The 21,067-nt window shown below is 37.4% G+C and overlaps 2 protein-coding genes across 5 annotated transcripts in view; one reads left to right on the top strand and one right to left on the bottom strand.

Annotated features, from left to right (window-relative positions):
- Positions 1-6,839: 6,839 nt before the first annotated feature.
- FANCF (FA complementation group F) lies at positions 6,840-8,561 on the bottom strand. Its single transcript, XM_067749590.1, has one exon. The coding sequence runs from the start codon at positions 8,510-8,512 to the stop codon at positions 7,433-7,435; it is 1,080 nt and encodes a 359-aa protein (XP_067605691.1). The 5' UTR covers positions 8,513-8,561; the 3' UTR covers positions 6,840-7,432.
- GAS2 (growth arrest specific 2) overlaps positions 8,515-21,067 on the top strand; it is a 158,214-nt gene continuing 145,661 nt past the window's right edge. For 2 of the 4 annotated variants that reach the window (XM_067749597.1, XM_067749591.1), the window contains exon 1: positions 8,515-8,676. The gene's annotated coding sequence lies outside the window, so the exon portion shown is untranslated. The remainder of the gene's footprint in view (positions 8,677-21,067) is intronic. The other 2 variants (XM_067749598.1, XM_067749593.1) reach the window with 2 other exon arrangements.

The following is a 21,067-nucleotide window of genomic DNA, read 5'->3' as shown; positions in this document are numbered from 1 at the left end:
GGAGGAAAGGAAACATTAAAATAAAACTGGACAGAGAAAAACACAACTGCACAGATAAATGAAATACAACACATAACAAGTAAGAAAAAAAAGAGAAATTCACAATTAGATATGTTATAGTGGCTGCAGATACTGAAGCAAGGACTATCTCAAAAGAAACCAGAAAGAGATCACTTAGAAAAAACCATAAGAAGACTGACAACAGCTTTCTGAATATCAACAATGGAAAACAGAAAAGAGTGAATTACTATCTTTAACATGTTAACCTAGAATCCTGTACACAGCAAAATTATCTTCTAAGAACATTGACAAAATAAAAATATTTTTAGATAAAAACTAAGAGACCATTTAGAGACCTTCTTCGGGGGAACTTCTAAAAAAAATATAATAAACTGATTCCAGGAGAAATGTCTGAGGAGCAATGGGAAACAAAAATTTTAAACATGTAGGTAAATCAAAACACACTTGTTGGGCTTCCCTGGTGGCGCAGTTGTTGAGAGTCTGCCTGCCGATGCAGGGGACACGGGTTCGTGCCCCAGTCCGGGAAGATCCCACATGCCGCGGAACAGCTGGGCCCATGAGCCACGGCCGCTGAGCCTGTGCGTCCGGAGCCTGTGCTCCGCAACGGGAGAGACCACAACAGCGAGAGGCCCGCGTACCGAAAACAACAACAACAACAAAAAACACACTTGTCAAAAAAAACCCCCAAAAAACAAAAAAAACACACTTGTCTGTATAAAATATTAATTAAAGTGTTCTAATTTGTTGGAAATTTTCTTGTAAAGAACAAAACTAAAAATGAATAAATTAATAACTTGTGAGTTGGGAGATGAGATCAGGGTTAAAGGTTTCTAAGGCCCACTGTATTGTTAGAAAGGGAAATAAAGATTTCGAACTAATTTTAGATATTTTTAAGTTAAATGTGGTAAAAGTTTCAAGAGGAAAAGCTTAGGTATAGAATATAGCATCTCAATTAGCTGAGGGAGAAATGGAATAGGAAGACAAAAAAAAATTCAGGAAATTAAAAAGAACTGAGAAAGAAAATTAAGCAGAAAAGTCAAGACAAATATCAATAGAAAGCACAAAGTAGGGTAGCAGAAAAAAGTCCAGTCATATTAATAATGATAATAATAATAGAAAAAAGATTTTAAAGCAGAAAATGTCATTACAAAATGAAAAGTTCAATTCATTAAGATGATATAACAATTCTGAATTTGACTGCATATCATGGAATTGCTCAAAATATATAAAACGATAATTGATAAAGTTTCTTGAACCAAGATCATAGTGGGGAATTTTTTTAAATTGAAGTATAGTTGAAGTATAGTTGATTCACAATGTATTAGTTTCTGGTGTTCAGCAGTGATTCAGTTATACATACACAGTTATACATACATACATACAAATTCTTTTTCATATTCTTTTTCATATTCTTTTCCATTATGGTTTATTACAGGATATGGAATATAGTTCCCTGTGCTATATGATAGGGGACCTTGTTGTTTATACATTCTAGTCTCAAACATACCAATCCAACCCTCCCCACCCCACAACCACAAGTCTCTTCTCTATGTCTATGAGTCTGCTTCTGTTTCATAGATATGCTCGTGTCGTATTTTAGATTCCACATATAAGTGATATCATGTGGTATTTGTCTTTCTCCTTCTGACTTACTTCACTTAGTATGATAATCTCTAGGTCCACCCATGTAGTTGCAAATGGCATTATTTCTTTTTTTTATAGCTGAGTAATATTCCATCTCATCTTCTTTATTCATTCATCTGTTGATGAACATTTAGGTTGTTTCCATGTCTTGGCTATTGTAAATAGTGCTGTTATGAACATAGGGGTGCATACATCTTTTCAAATTGTAGTTTTGTCTGGATATATGCCCAGGACTTGGATTGCTGGATCATATGGCAACGCTGTTTTTAGTTTTTTGAGGAACCTCCATAGTGTTATCCACAGTGGCTGCACCAGTTTACATTCCCACCAGCAGTGTAGGAGGGTTCCCTTTTCTCCACACCATCCCCAGCATTTGTTATTTGTAGCCTTTTTAATGTTGGCCATTCTGACCAGTGTGAAGTGGGGCCTCACTGTAGTTTTGATTTGCGTTTCTTTAATAATATTGAGTATCTTTTCATGTACCTATTGGCCATCTGTATGTCTTCTTTTTTTTTTTTTTTTTTGCGGTGCGCGAGCCTCTCACTGTTGTGGCCTCTCCCGTTGTGGAGTACAGGCTCCGGACACACAGGCTCAGCGGCCATGGTTCACGGGCCTAGCCGCTCCGCGGCATGTGGGATCTTCCCGGACTGGGGCACGAACCCGTGTCCCCTGCATCGGCAGGCAGACTCTCAACCGCTGCGCCACCAGGGAAGCCCATTCTGCCCATTCTTTGATTTGGTTTTTTGTTATTGAGTTTTATGAGCCATTTGTATAATTTGGAAATTAAGCCCTTGTCAGTCACATAGTTTGCAAATATTTTCTCCCAGTCCGTAGGTTCTCTTTTCATTTTGTTTATGGTTTCCTTCGATGTGCAAAAGCTTGTAAGTTTGATTAGGTCTCATTTGCTAATTTTTGCTTTTGTTTCTATTGCCTTGGGAGACTGACCTAAGAAAACACTGGTATAATTTATGTCAGAGAATGTCTTGCCTATGTTCTATTCTAGGAGTTTTATGGTGTCATGTCTTATATGTAAGTCTTTAAGCCACTCTGAGTTTATTTTTGCGTATGGTGAGAAGGTGTGTTCTACTTTCATTGATTTACATGCAGCTGTCCAACTTTCCCAACATAGTGGGGAATTTCAGCACTGCTCCCTCACTTATTTGATAGGACAAACAGAAAAGGAGTAGTAAATATGCAGAATAATTTTTTTTTTAAGTTTACAAAGTTAATTTAAAATATATATGTAGAAATGTGTGTCCCCAAATTAGAGAAAACACATTCTTTTCAAGTACATGCAGCACATTTATAAAAACTGACCACTTATTTGGACAATAGACCAAGTATCAATAAATATCAAAGATTCAGTATCATATAAACTACATTTTCTGACAAAAATTAATTTGGAAAAGAATAACAAAAAGATAATTTTAAGAATATTTATCCATTGAGGAATTTAAAAAACAATTTTAAGTAATCCATAGATTATAGAAGAAATCATTGTGGAAACTAAGCTATAAATACTTAGAACTGAATGATAATGAAAATGTTAAATATCAAAACAAGAGACTTGCAGTGAAAGCAAAATTTAAAGGGCAATTTAAATACTTATATAATAAAAAAAGTTACAAATGAGCTAAATGACTTTGCTTAAGAACTGAGGAAGGAACAGCAGAATAAAAGCAAAGAAGAAAATAGATAAAATAAGAACATAAATTTTTGAAATAGAAAAAGTGATATAATAAACTTAATTCACTGGGAAAAATTATGTAATAGATAACACTTGGGAAGACAAATCAAGAAAAGCTAAGACAAAGAGGAAAAAAAGGAATAAAAATGAAACAGGATTGTAGGTGTGTTAGTGATAAAAAGGTAGGAAAACACTAGTGATAAAAAAGGTAAGAAACAACTTTGTTCCAATAGCCATAAAGAAATTGAAATTGTAGTTAAGTCATTCAATTAAAAAAAAATCAGGTTCGGATTGTATTACAGAATAATTCTATAAGACTCCCAAGGAATTGTTCATTCCAATTTTATAAAACTCTCACAGACAATAAGAAAAAGAGTAGTCTCTAATTCATTCTATATGGCCAGTAAAATACTGAATTCAAACAAAAGTATATAAGAATAAAAAATTACAGGTCAATCTCATTCATGAACTCAGAATCAAAAATCTAAATAAAATATAAGCTGAATTGAACAGAATATTAAAAATTTAATACATTTGACTGAGCATCTCTGAAAAGCAACGACAAATTATCATTAGAAGAGTTAACATAATAAAAGAAAAAGAGGGAATTCCCTGGTTGTCCAGTGGTTAGGACTTGGCGCTTTCACTACCACGGGCCTGGATTCTATCCCTGGTCAGGGAACTAAGATCCTGCAAGCCACGTGTGTGGGCAAAAAAAAATAATATAAAAGAAAAAGAAAAGAAAAAAGACTTCAACATTTTTATCTCATTAAACATAGGAAAAAGCATTTAACTAGCATTTATTGAGGACTTACTTTCTAATAAGTACATATTTTCCTTTATTTTTAAAGACTAAACATAAAAATATTTGATAACTTGATAAAATCTAGAGATGTTATATACATTAATTACAGGTATGGAAATAGCAGACACGTGACCAAAAGATGGATAGGAATACACAAAAATGAAAATAGTGCCAATGCGATAGGGTATTCCTTTAATATTGTTACCATATTATTTATCCAATAAAAGTGTATTAAAATATTAAACTCCTCATTTTATTTCAAATTTATTTTAATGGTCAAATCTTAATGATGAGTCTCAGTTCTTATTACACCTTCAGGTATGGTTGCTTTTCATAAATACTAATTCATTGTGTGAATCATATTTTACATTTATTTATATGTTTATCAATTTAAAGAAGAGAAAATAGATGAATCGGCCTGTTTATAATTTCTGACATCATTTTCATATGCATTATCATTTTATCTTTTAATTGTGCTAAGCAGTTCAAAAGGGTGGAATTTTTCTGTTTCATAGATAAATGAACTCTGATTCCTACAGTGAAATAACTAGGTAAAAGTTATAGTAGTAGATAATAACCCAAATTTAAACCATATTTGATAAATATAATTTCTCCCATGTGCCAGTCCCTGTTAGAGTATACATTGATGATACAGACATTTAAAATTTTTTAATACAGTATTGGTTTACAAATCAGCAATCTACCTCCCTAGAAAAGATTTGTGGAGTGAATGTAAGTTAGAAAAGATCCATATCCTTGGTGACCTTACCACTCAAGAGTCATATAAATACTGGACAAATCACTACCTGTAGTCACAACTCCTTAATAAAACTTGAAGTTCACAGCACATTATCCTGTCTTACAGTTATATTAAGAGGTTCTGCTAAGATGATTTAATTGCAAAACTTTGTATACTGTATGACACCATACAAATGCATAGCCTTATTTATGTACTCAAAGCCAAATCTTACACATTTTCCATTAGAATCAGAACCTTAATAAGCAGCCAGCACATGGACAACAGCATTTAGATTTAAAACATTCTAATATACTCAATAGATATACACTCAGTCCAAGGGAAGTTTTCAGAAAGCATTGAGATATTTGTCCTCAACTAATACTAACAAAAAACAACAGGCACATGCAGTCATTTTATCTGCTGGCTCATAAGAATCTTGAATTTATTTATTCAATTTCCCATTTCTTCCTCTCATTTTTTCTCTCTTCCTATAGATTCACAGTGATAGTAAGATTTCTATATTCAATAACACCTCTTCAAGTCTTTAACCTTGTTTAAAACAAGATAAAGAATACAGATTAAGAGGAATTCCCTGCTGGTCCAGTAGTTAGGACTCGGGACTTTCACTGCTGGGCCCAGGTTCGATCCCTCCTCTGGGAATTAAGATCCCGCAAGCCACGTGGCATGGTCAAAAAAAAAAAAAATTTTACTGTTGTTAAGAATATAGATTAAGGTTCTAATCCTGGCTTCATTTATTCAAACATTTGGAGTATCTACCACATGCCAGGCACTGTGCTAGGCTCTGGGGGAAAAAAATAACAGATTGGCTTCTGCTCTCATGTTGCTTATTTTCTGTGTGCCCTTGGGCATTGTAGTTAATCTTCTTTAGCTTGTATCTTGATTTATAACAATACAGTCTTGATGTGAAGATTAAATATGGTTATCTATGCAATGAACATAGCATGGAGCCTAAAATAAGATATGGTGAGTATAAAAATAGATTTAAAATTTTTTTTTACTGAAGTCTATAACAATTTTTACCATTTTATCTTGAAAAAGAGTGTGCAATATTGCAGCAGAAATAGGGAAATAAGTTTACAAACTGTCATTCTTTAAAGCTAAAGGTTAGGGTTATGGGACTTAGGTTTATGGGTCAATATTATGACTTGTGTGGGCAGAACTCTTCATTGGGTTATGCTTCCTGAAAAAAGACTTTCAGGTAACTAACAGAAGGAATTGCCTTTCTTCCTGCATTAATGGCAAATTAAATCTAAAAGATGGTCTACATGGATGAGAGCTAGAAAAAGGAATCAAACCACAGGAAATACAAACTTGCTTGTGTTAACCCAGGATCATCTGGAAAAGTGTACTTGCTAGCAGAACAGTAGTTTACTCCAGGTTTCACTATAGAATAAAAAATTCTACAAGATTATACAACTCCTTTTGCTCTAATTCCATTTCTGGAATTAGAAGAATCTTGCAACCAACTAACTTGGTTATGGAAAAAAAAATCTTGATGAACAGAAAGTTATATTCCCCCTAATAAAAATGAATAAATCATTCGTAAGTTTGGTGATTGGTAATCACTCTGCTGGTAGTGGAGCATCTGGGTAAACTCACAAAATTAGGTTCCTACACACACTAAACAAATATTCTAAACTGTTCCCATAGGGCAGCCAACAAGGACAAAGTGGGAGAATTTGACTATTTTAGTCTCAACAATTCATTCAACATGAGGCAACTGTAACACCAAGGTTGTGATTTATTAACCTAGTCAATGGCAGAAGCAGCACTAATTCAGAAGTTTGTTTTCTTTTACCATCAAATGCTAAATTAATATTCCAAAGGCATATATTTGTATTTACCATGCTGTAAAATTTTTTCTTAAGTCAATGCTTTAAATTACTGTATGATCTTTCAATGCACAGAAATGAGAAACAAAATTTCTGAATAACACAATTTTAATACATGTTGACGCTGGTTAATTGGTTAGAACGTTAGGTTAACAAGGCCAAAGTCCAGGGTTTAAAGTCCAACTAGGCCAGTTGGCTTTCCAAACCATTTCTGACAGCACGTGTTGTTGGTTAGAGAAATCACTTCTGGGGATTTAAAAAAAACCCAAGAAAAACCTGCAAAAGTAAGGCATTAATAATATTAAAAAAGGTGTCTTGTCACTTTAAAGCTGCATTTTCTTTGACAAGCACATATCTTTTCAACGTTATTAGAAATGCGCCTTCTAGAATGCAAACTATTAACTCCATGGCTTTAGGTAGGATATTTCCAATGTTACCTCCTCTAAACAGAAAATCCATGGCACTACAAGCCAGTTACTTACATATCTGTAATTAAGTTACAATTACACCTATTATATATTAGGACCTACAATAATATTTTGGACACATCAAAGTACAGGACATTTGGCGAGAACACTGGGATTTTAATTTTGTAAACCGTATATTCGATTGCTCAGTTACAGAACGTTGCCCATAGAGAACTGGGGCCTAGGCTGAGAACTTGTCTCTGCCCAAATGCAATATCACGCACTACTCCCAAGAGACAGCAACAGGTCTGTCCAGATGCTAAGACCAGGGACTTCGAAATCTCCATCTTGAGCCTTACAGGACTTCAGGGCAGTAAAAACTTCATCTTTCAGAGGTGGAGGGGCCTGACAGAGGCTTTGAAACCTGCTCAACAACTCCTCCCAGGGCACATCCTGGGATTCAGTTCCAATCCAAAGGCCTTTCTGAAGGCTGTAGTGCAGCTGTCGACCCCAGTCTGTTAGCAGGCCCAGATAGACCCGGGAGAGCTCTGGATGGCGCCCCGCCACCAAAGTTAAAAGCCCGGCTGGGAGGCTGCGGCAAAAAGCAACCATGACATCCGATTTCCCCAGAAGCCAGCGAAGCAGCTCTTGACCCTCCTCTCCCGGAGTTTTGGGGCTGCCTAGTTTCAATTCCTCTTCTTGGTGCCGGGGAGAAGACGGCGGCAGCAACAGCGCGGCCGCTACCACCTTCAGGAAGTTGTTCTGGGGCGAGCGCTCCCACAGGCTGCTGAGAAGCCTACCAGGGCCCCCTGCATCGGCCTCCCCCACCTCCTGCAGACGCCTCAGCAGCAGCTCCGCCTGGGTCTTCATCAGTGGGTCCTCCTGAAGGGCCGGGTTCTCTCCATAGGCGTTGAAGCGCAGCATGTGAAGAGCGGCCCGGCGGCGGGCGAGGCGGGCCAAGCTGCCTTGGAGAGACTCCTCCTCGGCGTCCGGGATGCCAGGGCCGGGAAAGAGCTGCTGCAGCAGGTAGTGAAAGGAGGCATCCCCGAGGGCCGGGTTCGCCAGCAGTCGCAGGGACAGCAGCTGGTCGCAGAGCCCCAAGGCCTGGAAGTTCGCCAACCCCGGGGCTGGAGCAGGCCCAGAGTCGCCCTGCTGCTTCCACTGGTTTTGCAGTCGCCGCTCCAGCGCCTTGCTAATGCGGGCATGGCGGCCAAAGCGCTTGTGGATGTGGCGCAGGTACCGAGCCCACTGTAGGGCCCTGCGCACGGTCACGGGGTCCCAGGTGCTGACGTGGGTCGTGCGGGAGACAGCCAGAACCTCGGAGAACCGCTCCAGGTGCTGCAAGAGCGGTTCCATTGAGCGCGCTAGGGCCTTACTTCCGCCTTCACCTTGGAGCCGGCTACTCTCTGCGTGCATGATTGGCGTGTTGGTGAAACGATACGCCTCTCTGCAACGCTATTGGGTAAAATCCCTGTCAATCTGATAGCGGCTTTAATCCGGGTACCTGCACTCCGAGAAATGTAAGCCCCGGGAAAGTGCTCTTGGTTTTACTTTTGCCGTAGCTATCGAGGAGGCTCATACGGGAGGGAGAATAAAGGGAGGGCTAGGATTAGGCAATTCCCGGAGCCACGTGGGAGATGCTGTTAGTTACGGAGGTCTCCGTGCTTCCTTTCGCTTTATAAGGATCTCTAGTAGAAGTTTCCTGAGTTTTGCGTGAGTGAATCTGTGTTAAGGTTTATCGTAATTGGGGAAAGCCAGACACTGGCTGTTGCATATAACAAAATGTAGTTAAATAAAAATTTTGGTTCAATTCAGTTTAGTAGAAAGGTACTGACCTTCAATTAATACCAGACACTATGCTAAAGTCTGGGCCTTGACCTTATCCTTTCATTATTAGAACTTGAATCCTTTAGAACTTGAATCCTGAAACTTAAAGATTAATACTTTATTAAAATAGTAAAGGAACTTAAATTTTATTTCAAAGTTTCATTATTGTTTTTTGTTTTGTTTTTGTAATTCTCAAGGCAGAATAACTTAATTGACTCTTATTTCACACAAACAACTAATTGAACTAAGTGGCATTTAACTGCATATAACAAAAACAAATGCTTGTCTAAAGATTGTGGGAAGGGGAGGGGGAAGAAGAATCTACTTATGGAATGTTATCTGGATTATTCACAAATTTATGTGTTCTACAGATGTTTATCTGCCAACCTGTAGGGGTTTTGTTCAGAAACCTACAACAATTTCTAATCTACTGAAGTTGATGACACAATAAGTCATTTGAGCTGAGTTTGTTTCCAGTCTTAAAGACACCAAGCAAAAGTATTCTAATAAGTAGTCGGAACTGGTGTTTTGTTTTGTTTTGCTTTAACAAAAAGGAGAAGAGAAACAAATTTAACAGGAAGAGTCATTTTTCATTTATTAACTTTTAAAAAAATGAATAAAGCAGTGGTGTTCATGCTGTTAATTCAGTTTTAAGATCTGATATTTATCACTTAGCCTAAACTCTCAGTTGGTCTGTAGCGGTTACTTGATTTTATCTTTGTGTTGGATACTAGAAACTTTGAGCCAAATGTGCAGTCTACTTTTAGCAAATGCACAGGCTTCACCAATTTATTCTTAAATTGAGCACTTATTATGTCACGTAGTGTAAGATACTAGGGATTTATTTGTAAATAAATAGATGTTGTCCTTGTCCTGGTGGAGAAGTTCATTTCCTAGCATTTAAGAGCAAAATTAAACAAATAACCTCAAATGTGATGGGAGGTTATAACGAAGGTGGATCTCCAAGACTTAGGTGATGGGGAAGGCCTCCCTCTGTAAGAAACTGACTTTCTCCTGAAAGCCCAAAGATGAATGTTGAAAAACGTTTTCAAGGTCAAGGGAACAGTTAATTTACAGGTACCTGAGTTGAGAGAGCCCAATCCGTTCAAGGAGGTGAAAAAGTCCAAAAAATCTGCCTTCAGGTCGGGATGGGAGTGAGACCTTATGGCAGGAATTGTGCAGATTAGTTTCAGATCTTTCCACTTTTTAAAAATTTTAGCTAAAAAAAAAAAAATTTTAGCTAAAATCCCTGCTTGGGCATTATAATATGTAAATTTATGCATATTTCACATTCGCTTATTTTCATTAAATGAACACAATGTCTGTGAAATTTTCCCCTTTAGAAGAAAGAAAAGCCTAGGGTTTGGAGCTTCTCCTCAATGTTCCATTTAATCAACAAAATTCAATGATCATTTATTAAGCTTCTACTACATGTAAAGTATTAGGGATTGAAAAAATGATTATGACAAGGTCCTTTGCTTCAAGAAACCTACATTCTTGAGGCAGGGGTGGAAGGGGCACAAAAACACTGAACTATAGTGCAATTCAGATTTTATGTGTTTAAAAAATTCTAAGAATGATGCTATGAGAGACCAGATATAAATTGACAGGAGAGTTCAAGGAAGGCTTTACAAAGGACTGATACTTCAGTTAGGCCTTAAACTATCATGAAATACAGGAAAATGCAAGTGAGAAAAATAACATAAGGATGTTAACCTGTATAGCGTGTGCTACAAATACTAGTACGAATCTCCCATATCTTCATTATGATTCCTAAATTTCTGGGATACAGTAAATTAGGACAGAGACTGAAAGGCCAGATTTCGGGAGATTTCATTAAAATACATCAATCAAACCATGAGAGTTAAGCATCATAAACAACTAAGCATCAGAAAAAGAGACATTCACAAAAAGTTTACCTCATAGGGTTCTGGTGAGGATTAAATGAAATAATAAATGTGAAATGCCATCCTTGGTATTTTGGCTGTCTTTTAATATTCATTCTATTATTACCCCCACCCTCTTTGCATAATAAAGATGCAATTTGGAGTACTGACTCCAGCTCAGCTCAAGGGGTAGGCCAATTTGAGCCAATCATGTTAATCCACCCCTCTCTTAATTCAGTAATTAATTTAGGAACCCTGCCTTAAGCCTATCGATGTATAGCATTTTCTTTTTCAGAGACAATATAGAACTTTTATTTTTCTGAAACATTGAGAAGTAGTTGCCAGTGACATAATAAAACATTACCCTGAGTACTGTGTTTATTATAAATATGAAAATTTTCCTACATAGCTAAATATAACCATCAATGTCAGGAAATTAACATCAATGTATTATTATAAGTTAATCATCAGACCCCGTTCAAACTTATACAGTTGTCTCAATAATGTTTTTCTTTTTATTGAAGTATACTTGATTTACAATATTATATTAGTTTCAGCATAGTGATTCAGCTATTTTTATAGTTTATACTTCATTAAATATTATTACAAGATAATGACTAAAATTCCCTGTGCTATAAAATATATCTTGGATGTTTATTTATTTTATTTTTTGTCCTTCATTTTTTAAATTTTTTTTGAATTTTATTTTCTTTTTTTATACAGCAGGTTCTTATTAGTTATCCCTTTTATACATATTAGTGTATGTATGTCAATCCCAATCTCCCAATTCATCCTACCAACCCTCCCGCCCCCCCGCCACTGCTTTCCTCCCTTGGTGTACATAAGTTTGTGTTCTACATCTGCGTCTCAACTTCTGCCATAAAAACTGGTTCACCTGTACCATTTTTCTAGGTTTCACATATATGCGTTAATATACAATATTTGTTTTTCTCTTTCTGACTTACTTCACTCTGTATGACAGTCTCTAGATCCATCCACGTCTCTACAAATGACCCAATTTCATTCCTTCTTATGGCTGAGTAATATTCCATTGTATATATGTACCACATCTGCTTTATCCATTTGTTTGTTGATGGACATTTAGGTTGCTTCCATGACCTGGCTATTGTAAATAGTGCTGCAATGAACATTGGGGTGCATGTGTCTTTTTGAATTATGGTTATCTCTGGGTATATGCCCAGTGGTGGGATTGCTGGGTCATATGGTAGTTCTATTTTTAGTTTTTTAAGGAACTCACATACTGTTCTCCATAGTGGCTGTATCAATTTACATTCCCACCAACAGTGCAAGAGGGTTCCCCTTTCTCCACACCCTCTCCATTATTTGTTATTTGTAGATTTTCTGATCTACAAATAGATCAGAAAATTTGTGATTTTCTGATCTACAAATACATCAGAAAATTTGTGATTTTCTGATGATGCCCATTTTCTGATGGGCCTCTCACTGTTGTGGCCTCTCCCGTTGTGGAGCACAGGCTCCGGACGCGCAGGCTCAGTGGCCATGGCTCATGGTCCCAGCCGCTCCGCGGCATGTGGGATCTTCCCAGACCTGGGCACGAACCTGTGTCCCCTGCATCGGCAGGTGGACTCTCAACCACTGCGCCACCAGGGAAGCCCCATACAGGTCTTTTGTCTCCCTAGGTAGGTTTATTCCTAGGTATTTTATTCTTTTGGTTGCAATGGTAAATGGGAGTGTTTCCATAATTTCTCTTTCAGATTTTTCATCATTAATGTATAGGAATGCAAGAGATTTTTGTGCATTCATTTTGTATCCTGCTACTTTACCAAATCCATTGATTAGCTCTAGTACTTTTCTGGTGGCATCTTTAGGATTCTCTATGTATAGTATCATGTCATCTGCAGACAGTGGCAGTTTTACTTCTTCTTTTCCAGTTTGTGTTCCTTTTATTTCTTTTTCTTCTCTGATTGCTGTGGCTAGGACTTCCAAAATTATGTTGAATAATAGTGGTGAGAGTGGACATGCTTGTCTTGTTCCTGATCTTAGAGGAAATGCTTTCAGTTTTTCACCATTGAGAATGATGTTTGCTGTGGGTTTGTCATATATGTCCGTTATTATGTTGAGTTAGGTTCCCTCTATGCCCACTTTCTGGAGAGTTTTTACCATAAATGTGTGTTGAATTTTCTAAGAAGCTTTACCTGCACCTATTGAGATGATTTTATGGTTTTTACTCCTTAATTTGTTAATATAGTGTATCACGTTGATTGATTTGCATATATTGAAGAATCCTTGCATCCCTGGGATAAATCCCACTTGATCATGATGTATGATCCTTTTACTGTGTTGTTGGATTCTGTTTGCTAGTATTTTGTTGAGGATTTTTGCATCCATATTCTTCAGTGATATTGGTCTGTAATTTTCTTTTTCTGTAGTATCTTTGTCTGGTTTTGGTGTCAGGGTGATGGTGGCCTCATAGAATCAGTTTGGGAGTGTTCCTTCCTCTGCAATTTTTTGGAAGAGTTTGAGAAGGATGGGTGTTAGCTCTTCTCTAAATGTTTGATAGAATTCACCTGTGAAGCCATCTGGTCCTGGACTTTTGTTTGTTGGAAGATTTTTAATCAGAGTTTCAATTTCATTACTTGTAATAGGTCTGTTCATATTTTCTATTTCTTCCTAGTTCAGTCTCGGAAGGTTATACCTTTCTAAGAATTTGTCCATTTCTTCCAGGTTGTCCATTTTATTGGCATAGAGTTGCTTGTAGTAGTTAGTCTCTTAGGATGCTTTTTATTTCTGCGGTTTCTGTTGTAACTTCTCCTTTTTCATTTATAATTTTATTGATTTGAGTCCTCTCCCTCTTTTTCTTGATGAGTTTGGCTAATGGTTTATCAGTTTTGTTTGTCTTCTCAAAGAACCAGCTTTTAGTTTTATTGATCTTTGCTATTGTTTTCTTTGTTTCTATTTCATTTATTTCTGCTCTGATCTTTATGATTCCTTTCCTTCTGCTAACTTTGGTTTTGTTTGTTCTTCTTTCTCTAGTTCCTTTAGGTGTAAGGTTAGGTTGTTTATTTGATATTTTTCTTTTTTCTTGAGGTAGGCTTGTATTGCTATAAAATTCCCTCTTAGAAGTGCTTTTGCTGCATCCATAGGTTTTGATCATCATATTTTCATTGTCATTTGTCTCGAGGTATTTTTTGATTTCCTGTTTGAGTTCTTCAGTGATCTCTTGGTTATTTAGTAATGTGTTGTTTAGCCTCCATGTGTTTGTGTTTTTTTCCCTGTAATTGATTTCTAATCTCATAGCGTTGTGGTCAGAAAAGATGCTTGATATGATTTCAATTTCCTTAAATTTACTGAGGCTTGATTTGTGACCCAAGATGTGATCTATCCTGGACAATGTTCCATGCGCACTTGAGAAGAAAGTGTAATATGCTGTTTTTGGATGGAATGTCCTATAAATATCAATTAAATCTATCTGGTCTATTGTGTCTATTAAAGCTTCTGTTTCCTTATTTATTTTCATTTTGAATGATCTGTCCATTGGTGTAACTGATGTGTTAAAGTCCCCCACTATTATGGTGTTACTGTCAATTTCCTCTTTTATAGCTGTTAGCAGTTGCCTTATGTATTGAGGTGCTCCTTTGTTGGGTGCATATATATTTATAATTGTTACATCTTCTTCTTGGATTGATCCCTTGATCATTATGTAGTGTCCTTCCTTGTCTTTTGTAACATTCTTTAAAGTCTGTTTTATCTGATATGCGTATTGCTACTCCAGCTTTCTTTTGATTTCCATTTGCATGGAATATCTTTTTCCATCCCCTCACTTTCAGTCTGTATGTGTCCCTAGGTCTGAAGTGGGTCTCTTGACCCACTTCAGATAGCATATATATTGATCTTGTTTTTGTATCCATTCCGTGAGCCTGTGTCTTTTGGTTGGAGCATTTAATCCATTCACATTTAAGGTAATTATCGATATATATGTTCCTATGACAATTTTCTTGATTGTTTTGAGTTTGTTTTTGTAGGTCCTTTTCTTCTCTTGTGCTTCCCACTTAGAGAAGTGCCTTTAGCATTTGTTGTAGAGCTGGTTTTGTGGTGCTGAATTCTCTTAGCTTTTGCTTGTCTGTAAAGCTTTTGATTTCTCCATCGAATCTGAATGTGTTCCTTGCTGGGTAGAGTAATCTTGGTTGTAGGTTTTTCCCTTTCATCACTTTAAATATGTCATGCCCCTCCCTTCTGGCTTGTAGAGTTTCTGCTGAGAAATCAGCTGTTAACCTTATGGGAGTTCCCTTGTATGTTATTTGTTGTTTTTCCCTTGCTGCTTTCAGTAATTTTTCTTTGTCTTTAATTTTTGCCAATTTGAATACTATGTGTCTCGGCATGTTTCTCCTTGGATTTATCTTGTATGGGACTCTCTGCCCTTCCTGGACTTGGGTGGCTATTTCCTTTTCCATGTGAGGGAAGCTTTCGACTATAATCTCTTCAAATATTTTCTCTGGTCCTTTCTCTCTCTCTTCTCCTTCTGCGACCCCTATAATGTGAATATTTTTCCATTTAATGTTTTCCCAGATGTCTCTTAGGCTGTCTTCATTTCTTTTCATTCTTTTTTCTTTATTCTGTTCTGCACCAGTGAATTCCACCATTCTGTCTTCCAGGTCACTTATCCGTTCTTCTGCCTCAGTCATTCTGCTATTGATTGTGTCTAGTGTATTTTTCATTTCAGTTATTGCATTGTTCATCTCTGTTTGTTTGTTCTGTGATTCTTCTAGGTGTTTGTTAAACATTTCTTGCATCTTCTCGATCTTTGCCTCCATTCTTTTTGCCAGGTCCTGGATCATCTTCACTATTATTATTATGAATTCTTTTTCTGGATGGTTCCCTATCTCCACTTCATTTAGTTGTTTTCCTGGGGTGTTATTTTGTTCCTTCATCTGGTACATAGCCCTCTGCTTTTTCATCCTATCTTTCTGTGAATGTGGTTTTTGTACCGCAGGCTGCAGGATTGTTGTTCTTGCTTCTGCTGTCTGCCTTCTGATGGATGAGGCTCTCTAAGAGGCTTGTACAAGTTTCCTGGTGGGAGGGACTGGTGGTGGGTAGAGCTGGCTGTTGCTCTGGTGGGCAAAGCTCAGTAAAACTTTAATCCACTTGTCTGCTGACGGGTGTGGCTAGGTTCCTTCCTTGTTGGTTGTTTGGCCTGAGGTGACCCAACACTGGAGCCTACCCGGGCTCTTTGGTGGGGCTAATGGCGGACTCTGGGAGGGTTCATGCCAAGAAGTACTTCCAAGAATTTCTGCTGCCAGTCCTTGTCCTCATGGTGAGACACATCCACCCCCTGCTTCTGCTGGAGACCCTCCAACACTAGCAGGTAGGTCTGGTTCTATCTCCTATGGGGTCACTGCTCCTTCCTCTGGGTCCCGATGCGCACACTACTTTGTGTGTGCCCTCCAAGAGTGGAGAGTCTGTTTCCCCCAGTCCTGTCAACGTCCTGTAGTCAAATCCTGCTAGCCTTCAAAGTCTGATTCTCTAGGAATTCCTCCTCCCGTTGGGAAGCCTGACGTGGAGCTCAGAACCAGGTTGGGAAGCCTGACGTGGGGCTCAGAACCTTCACTCCAGTAGGTGGACTTCTGTGGTATAAGTGTTCTCCAGTTTGTGAGTCACCCACCCAATAGTTATGGGATTTGATTTTATTGTGATTGCACCCCTCCTACCATCTCACTGTGGCTTCTCCTTTGTCTTTGGTTGTTGGGTATCTTTTCTGGTGAATTCCAGTGTCTTTCTGTTGATGATTGTTGAGCAGTTAGTTGTGATTCCAGTGCTCTTGCAAGAGGGAGTGGGCGTACATCCTTCTACTCCGCCATCTTGAACCAATCTTCAGCATTTTCTAATGACACATTTGTTCAGAAGTGGCCAGATGAATCAATTCCAATCAGTTAGGCCTAGATGATTACTTTTCTTTTCAGAGTTGGTAGATCATGCACATTCACCAATATGAAGAGATAGTCATATTAGACAATGTAGTTGTATACAAGCTGGGTATCAAGCATGCTTAAGAGATTGTTTCTTCCTCTTGATGTTGTATATTTATCTGAGGCCCAAAGCTACCATAGCCCTCTTCTTCCCTGAGCCAATAGAATCTCATAATCACAAGGAATACATTGTATTAAGACAACTCTCAAACTAACCCTGTTTAAGATTATAATCCTATATATTACCAATTTTTTTTCTTGCAAGTTTCATTTTCTATTGCTTTCAACTAAATGCACCCAACTAATACCAGCCCTTTAGAACATTGTGTGGTATGTGGTGCATATAAACACTCAGTAAACATTGGCTATTGTTGTTAATGTTATATAAGCCTCCGAAGTGTACATCTTCCCATGTCTTCTCCAAATTGTACTCCTCCCTAATATAAAAGAGCAACCACCAACACCCTATGGTCAGAGGTAGAGAAAATATTAGCAAAGAAACATACAGCTTGATGCTGCAATATTCACTGTTGGTCCTGAGACGTTTTTATTGCAGTCTTTTCCAATGGAGTATTAAGACTTGAAAAATCGAGTTCATTCCATGCTCTAGTTTAGGTCTAATTTTTTAGTTATTTTAAGATATGCATTAAGTCGGAAATTATAGGACACTATGGAACTGGGAGACCAATGAAAACAAAGTATTCTGATGTCCCTTTATTTTACTTTGAACAATATTATATTCACACACTTATTTCAATATTATATTGACACACTTATTTCAGCCCTCTGCTTGTTGAAATAATATTTTTCTATATGAACAAGCAGACCTGGACTCTACATCTTCAGGCAGGGTGGACCTGAAGGGTTTTGTCTCATTCCAGAATCTTTTTCATGGAAGGAAAGTGCTTTGACTTTTTTACAATCACTCCGAGGGCAAATACTATGGGCAATGATTACACCTGATCCTAACTCTGTTACTTCATTCAAGACTGGAGTAAGAGTAGGTCTCTCTATGTTCTTTAGTAGCAACAATAAATAGCAAGCTGGCACAACTTTTGAAGAGAGATTTCTTATAGGAACTTTACAAACATATTTGCCATTTTTTTGTGACAATGCAAACTATATTTCTTAGAGGTGACTATAGATCTTATTGGGTGTTCCTTCTACAAAATCAAAATTTCTTTGTTTTACTTATTTCCCTTACGAAGGGGAGAAATCGTCCAATGAATTATAATGGACAGAGGATGTTAGACAGGTATAGGGTAATCTGACAATTAAGTTTCCAGGAACAAATGGCCTTGTCCTGCATCCTATGTTATTATAACTAGTCCCTGATCAGATTGTAGAACCTCATACCAAATCTCAAAAATATTAAATTTGTATACCTGATAAGAAAAAAAAACCCCAACAATGTTGATCTTTTTACCCTTTGGAATTGTTTTCATAAAGGTAACTGACTATAACTACGCAAATGTTTTTTCTGGGTCTTGAGCTTCCCAATCAGTGCAGTAAAGGTTACAATCGTATGTCTGAAATATTAATCTCCTTTGGCCTTGGGGCATATGAATGAAGTCTGGGAGGCTGGAGTCATTACTGACATAATGAGAGATCTGATAACCATTCTTCAGTCCTTCTTTGGACATGCTCTGCCACCTGGGCATCTACTCAGTGTCTAGAGTGAGTGTACAGTGCAGCCCATCAAGAAGTTAATGGAGGAATTCTAGATGTCCACAAGGACAGGGCAAACCCTAGTGAGTTCAGAGGAAGGTGTTGGAGGAAGGGTTAGAGGATGAGATCTCCTTGTGGGCACAGATCTGGATGATGGCTCCAAATCTCTGTTTTCACAAATTTGAGACACTCCTTTCCATTTGCAGTGGATGTGACTTTAAGTGGCCTCAAAGCTAGCAGTAGAAGGACTGCCCTGACATTGCATGTGTACTCTGAAAATTAGAACTTCATTAAAACTTTGGAACAAGTGATTTGAATTGTTTTTTGGACTTGAAATTTATTTTCATCATCATAGTATATGTTTAACATATTGCCTTCATAAGAAAAGAAAAAAGAGCTTTTCTTTAAATATAATCTCATTCCTTATAAATTTTAAAAACCTATAAAAATGGTTTTACCTATTTTATCAACAACATTTCTAGTCAATGGTGACTCAAGATTATGAAGAGAACTTTGTTAAGGTCTTGATCAGGAATTGTGACTGACCATTTCAAGCATAAAAAACAATACTAAAAAAAATTACGAAAGCAAGCTTAATTTTCCAATTTAAAAAATTCAGTTTTAATTGTTGGGAAGTTTCATATAAATTTAATATGTAGAATCATGTCTATTCATAGTACAAAGAGAGTGCAAAAAAATATTTTTGTCACCAAGACTTTTACCTATAGATCTTCCTCAACTTACGATGGAGTTGTCCCATTAAACCCATCATAAGCTAAAAATATCTTAAGTTCATCAAAAATGAATTTAATGCTCCTAACCTGCCAAACATTATGGCTTAGCCTCACCTACCTTAAATGTGCTCAGGCCACTTACATTAGCCAGTTGAGCAAGTCATATAACACAAAGCCTATTTTATAGTAAAGCATTGACTATCTCATGACATTTATTGAACACTGTACTATACTAAAGAAAACCCAGAGTGGTTGTATGGGTACAGAGTGGTTGTCAGTGTATTGGTGGTTGACCCTCATGATTGCATGGCTGACCGGGAGGTGTCACTCGCTGCTGCTGCCCAGCATCATAAGAGAGTATCAGACCACATATCTCTAGCCCATGAAAAGATCAAAATTCAAAGTATGAATCTACTGAATGCATATCACTTTTGCACCATTTTAAAGTCAAACAATCATAAGTAGAACCATCGTAAATTCGGAATTGTTTGTATGCATCCCAAATCCTCTGATTGACTGACAAGTGCCATAACGTAAAAAAAAATTGGAAAGCGCTGCTCTAACATAGGCACTCTAACACAATTAGCTAAAGAAAAATGGCAAAATAGAGGGCACTGCAATTCAAATGAAGCTTGCCTTAAATTTCTACAAATAGGACAGGAAGAAAATTAGTTGGTTAGTTATTCTCTGTTTGTCCTTCCCATGTCACCCCATCCATTTTCTCCTTTCTTTCCCTATTCTGTGCAGAGGACTGGCTTGATCCTTATTGACTCTGTCAGCCTTATTCCCTTGCCCTCTGACTTGCCACTGAATCGACCAATGAGAGGCATTAGCAATCAGAAAGAGGAGAGGGATGTAGGGTTTTCTTCCTCTGCTCTCTGCTCTCTGCTAAGGCATCAGGATTCTGGTTCTTTCATTTTAAAATGCCATGAGGCCTCCCTGAACCTCTGATACCACCTATTATTCTCTGCAGCCCTTCCTGCTGTTGCTAATCCCTGGATGCCCTAACATACCTTGTCGATTTCCTTAACCCTGGCCTTGCTTCTGCAAACATCCCTGTTATTTCAAAATCCCTGCTGACTGTGCTGGTTTCCTGCCAAGACCTTAACTGACACAGTCGTCTGAGTTTTCAACCATTCTCATAATTAATATAAGTCTATGAGTCATAATATTATCAATCGGTATGTTTTTAGGGAATGATGACTAGTCTAGTGCAGTGATTCCCAAATACCTGTCATTGCCAGACACTCCTGCCAATCTATGACAAAGTCATCATTATTACAGTGATATATGAAAAATAAATGACATAACAATGTGAAGCGCTTTCATAAACATAGTTAATTTAAGTGAAGGGAAAAAGTTTTTTTTTTTTTTGTAAAGTAAAGGTGATGTTAAATGTCAATTTTGTGTTTTCTTAATTTGGAAAAATTTTAAAGTTTGCAATTATCTTAGACACCTATTTTAGAAACTATGTGTTTATGGGTACACATATATAGATATATGCATATATCTATAGCTAGATAAAAGATAGATTATAAATCTGTGAGATCTATAATTCTGAAAATCTCCCGTCTCATGTGTGGAAAATGGTAGGAGTGTTTGTAGATAGACCCAGCTTGTGAAGACCTTGGAATACTTTAGTAAGGAATAGGGTCTATGTTCAATTGGCTTTCAGATGCTATTGACAGTTTTGGAGCACAAGAATGACATGATCATATATGTTATAAAGCAATGTGGAGAATTGGTTGTAGCCAGCTGAGACAAATGGCTAGAGATGGAGGTCCCCTAGAGAAATATTGCAATAGTCCAGGTGCACAAAATGAGTTTCACTAAGGAAGTAGCAGAGGAAAC

Source organism: Pseudorca crassidens, chromosome 9, assembly GCF_039906515.1.
Source record: "Pseudorca crassidens isolate mPseCra1 chromosome 9, mPseCra1.hap1, whole genome shotgun sequence".
NCBI classification, from domain to species: Eukaryota; Metazoa; Chordata; class Mammalia; order Artiodactyla; family Delphinidae; genus Pseudorca; species Pseudorca crassidens.
The sequence above is the reverse complement of the archived record's forward strand: the minus strand, read 5'-3'. Positions and strand labels throughout refer to the sequence as shown.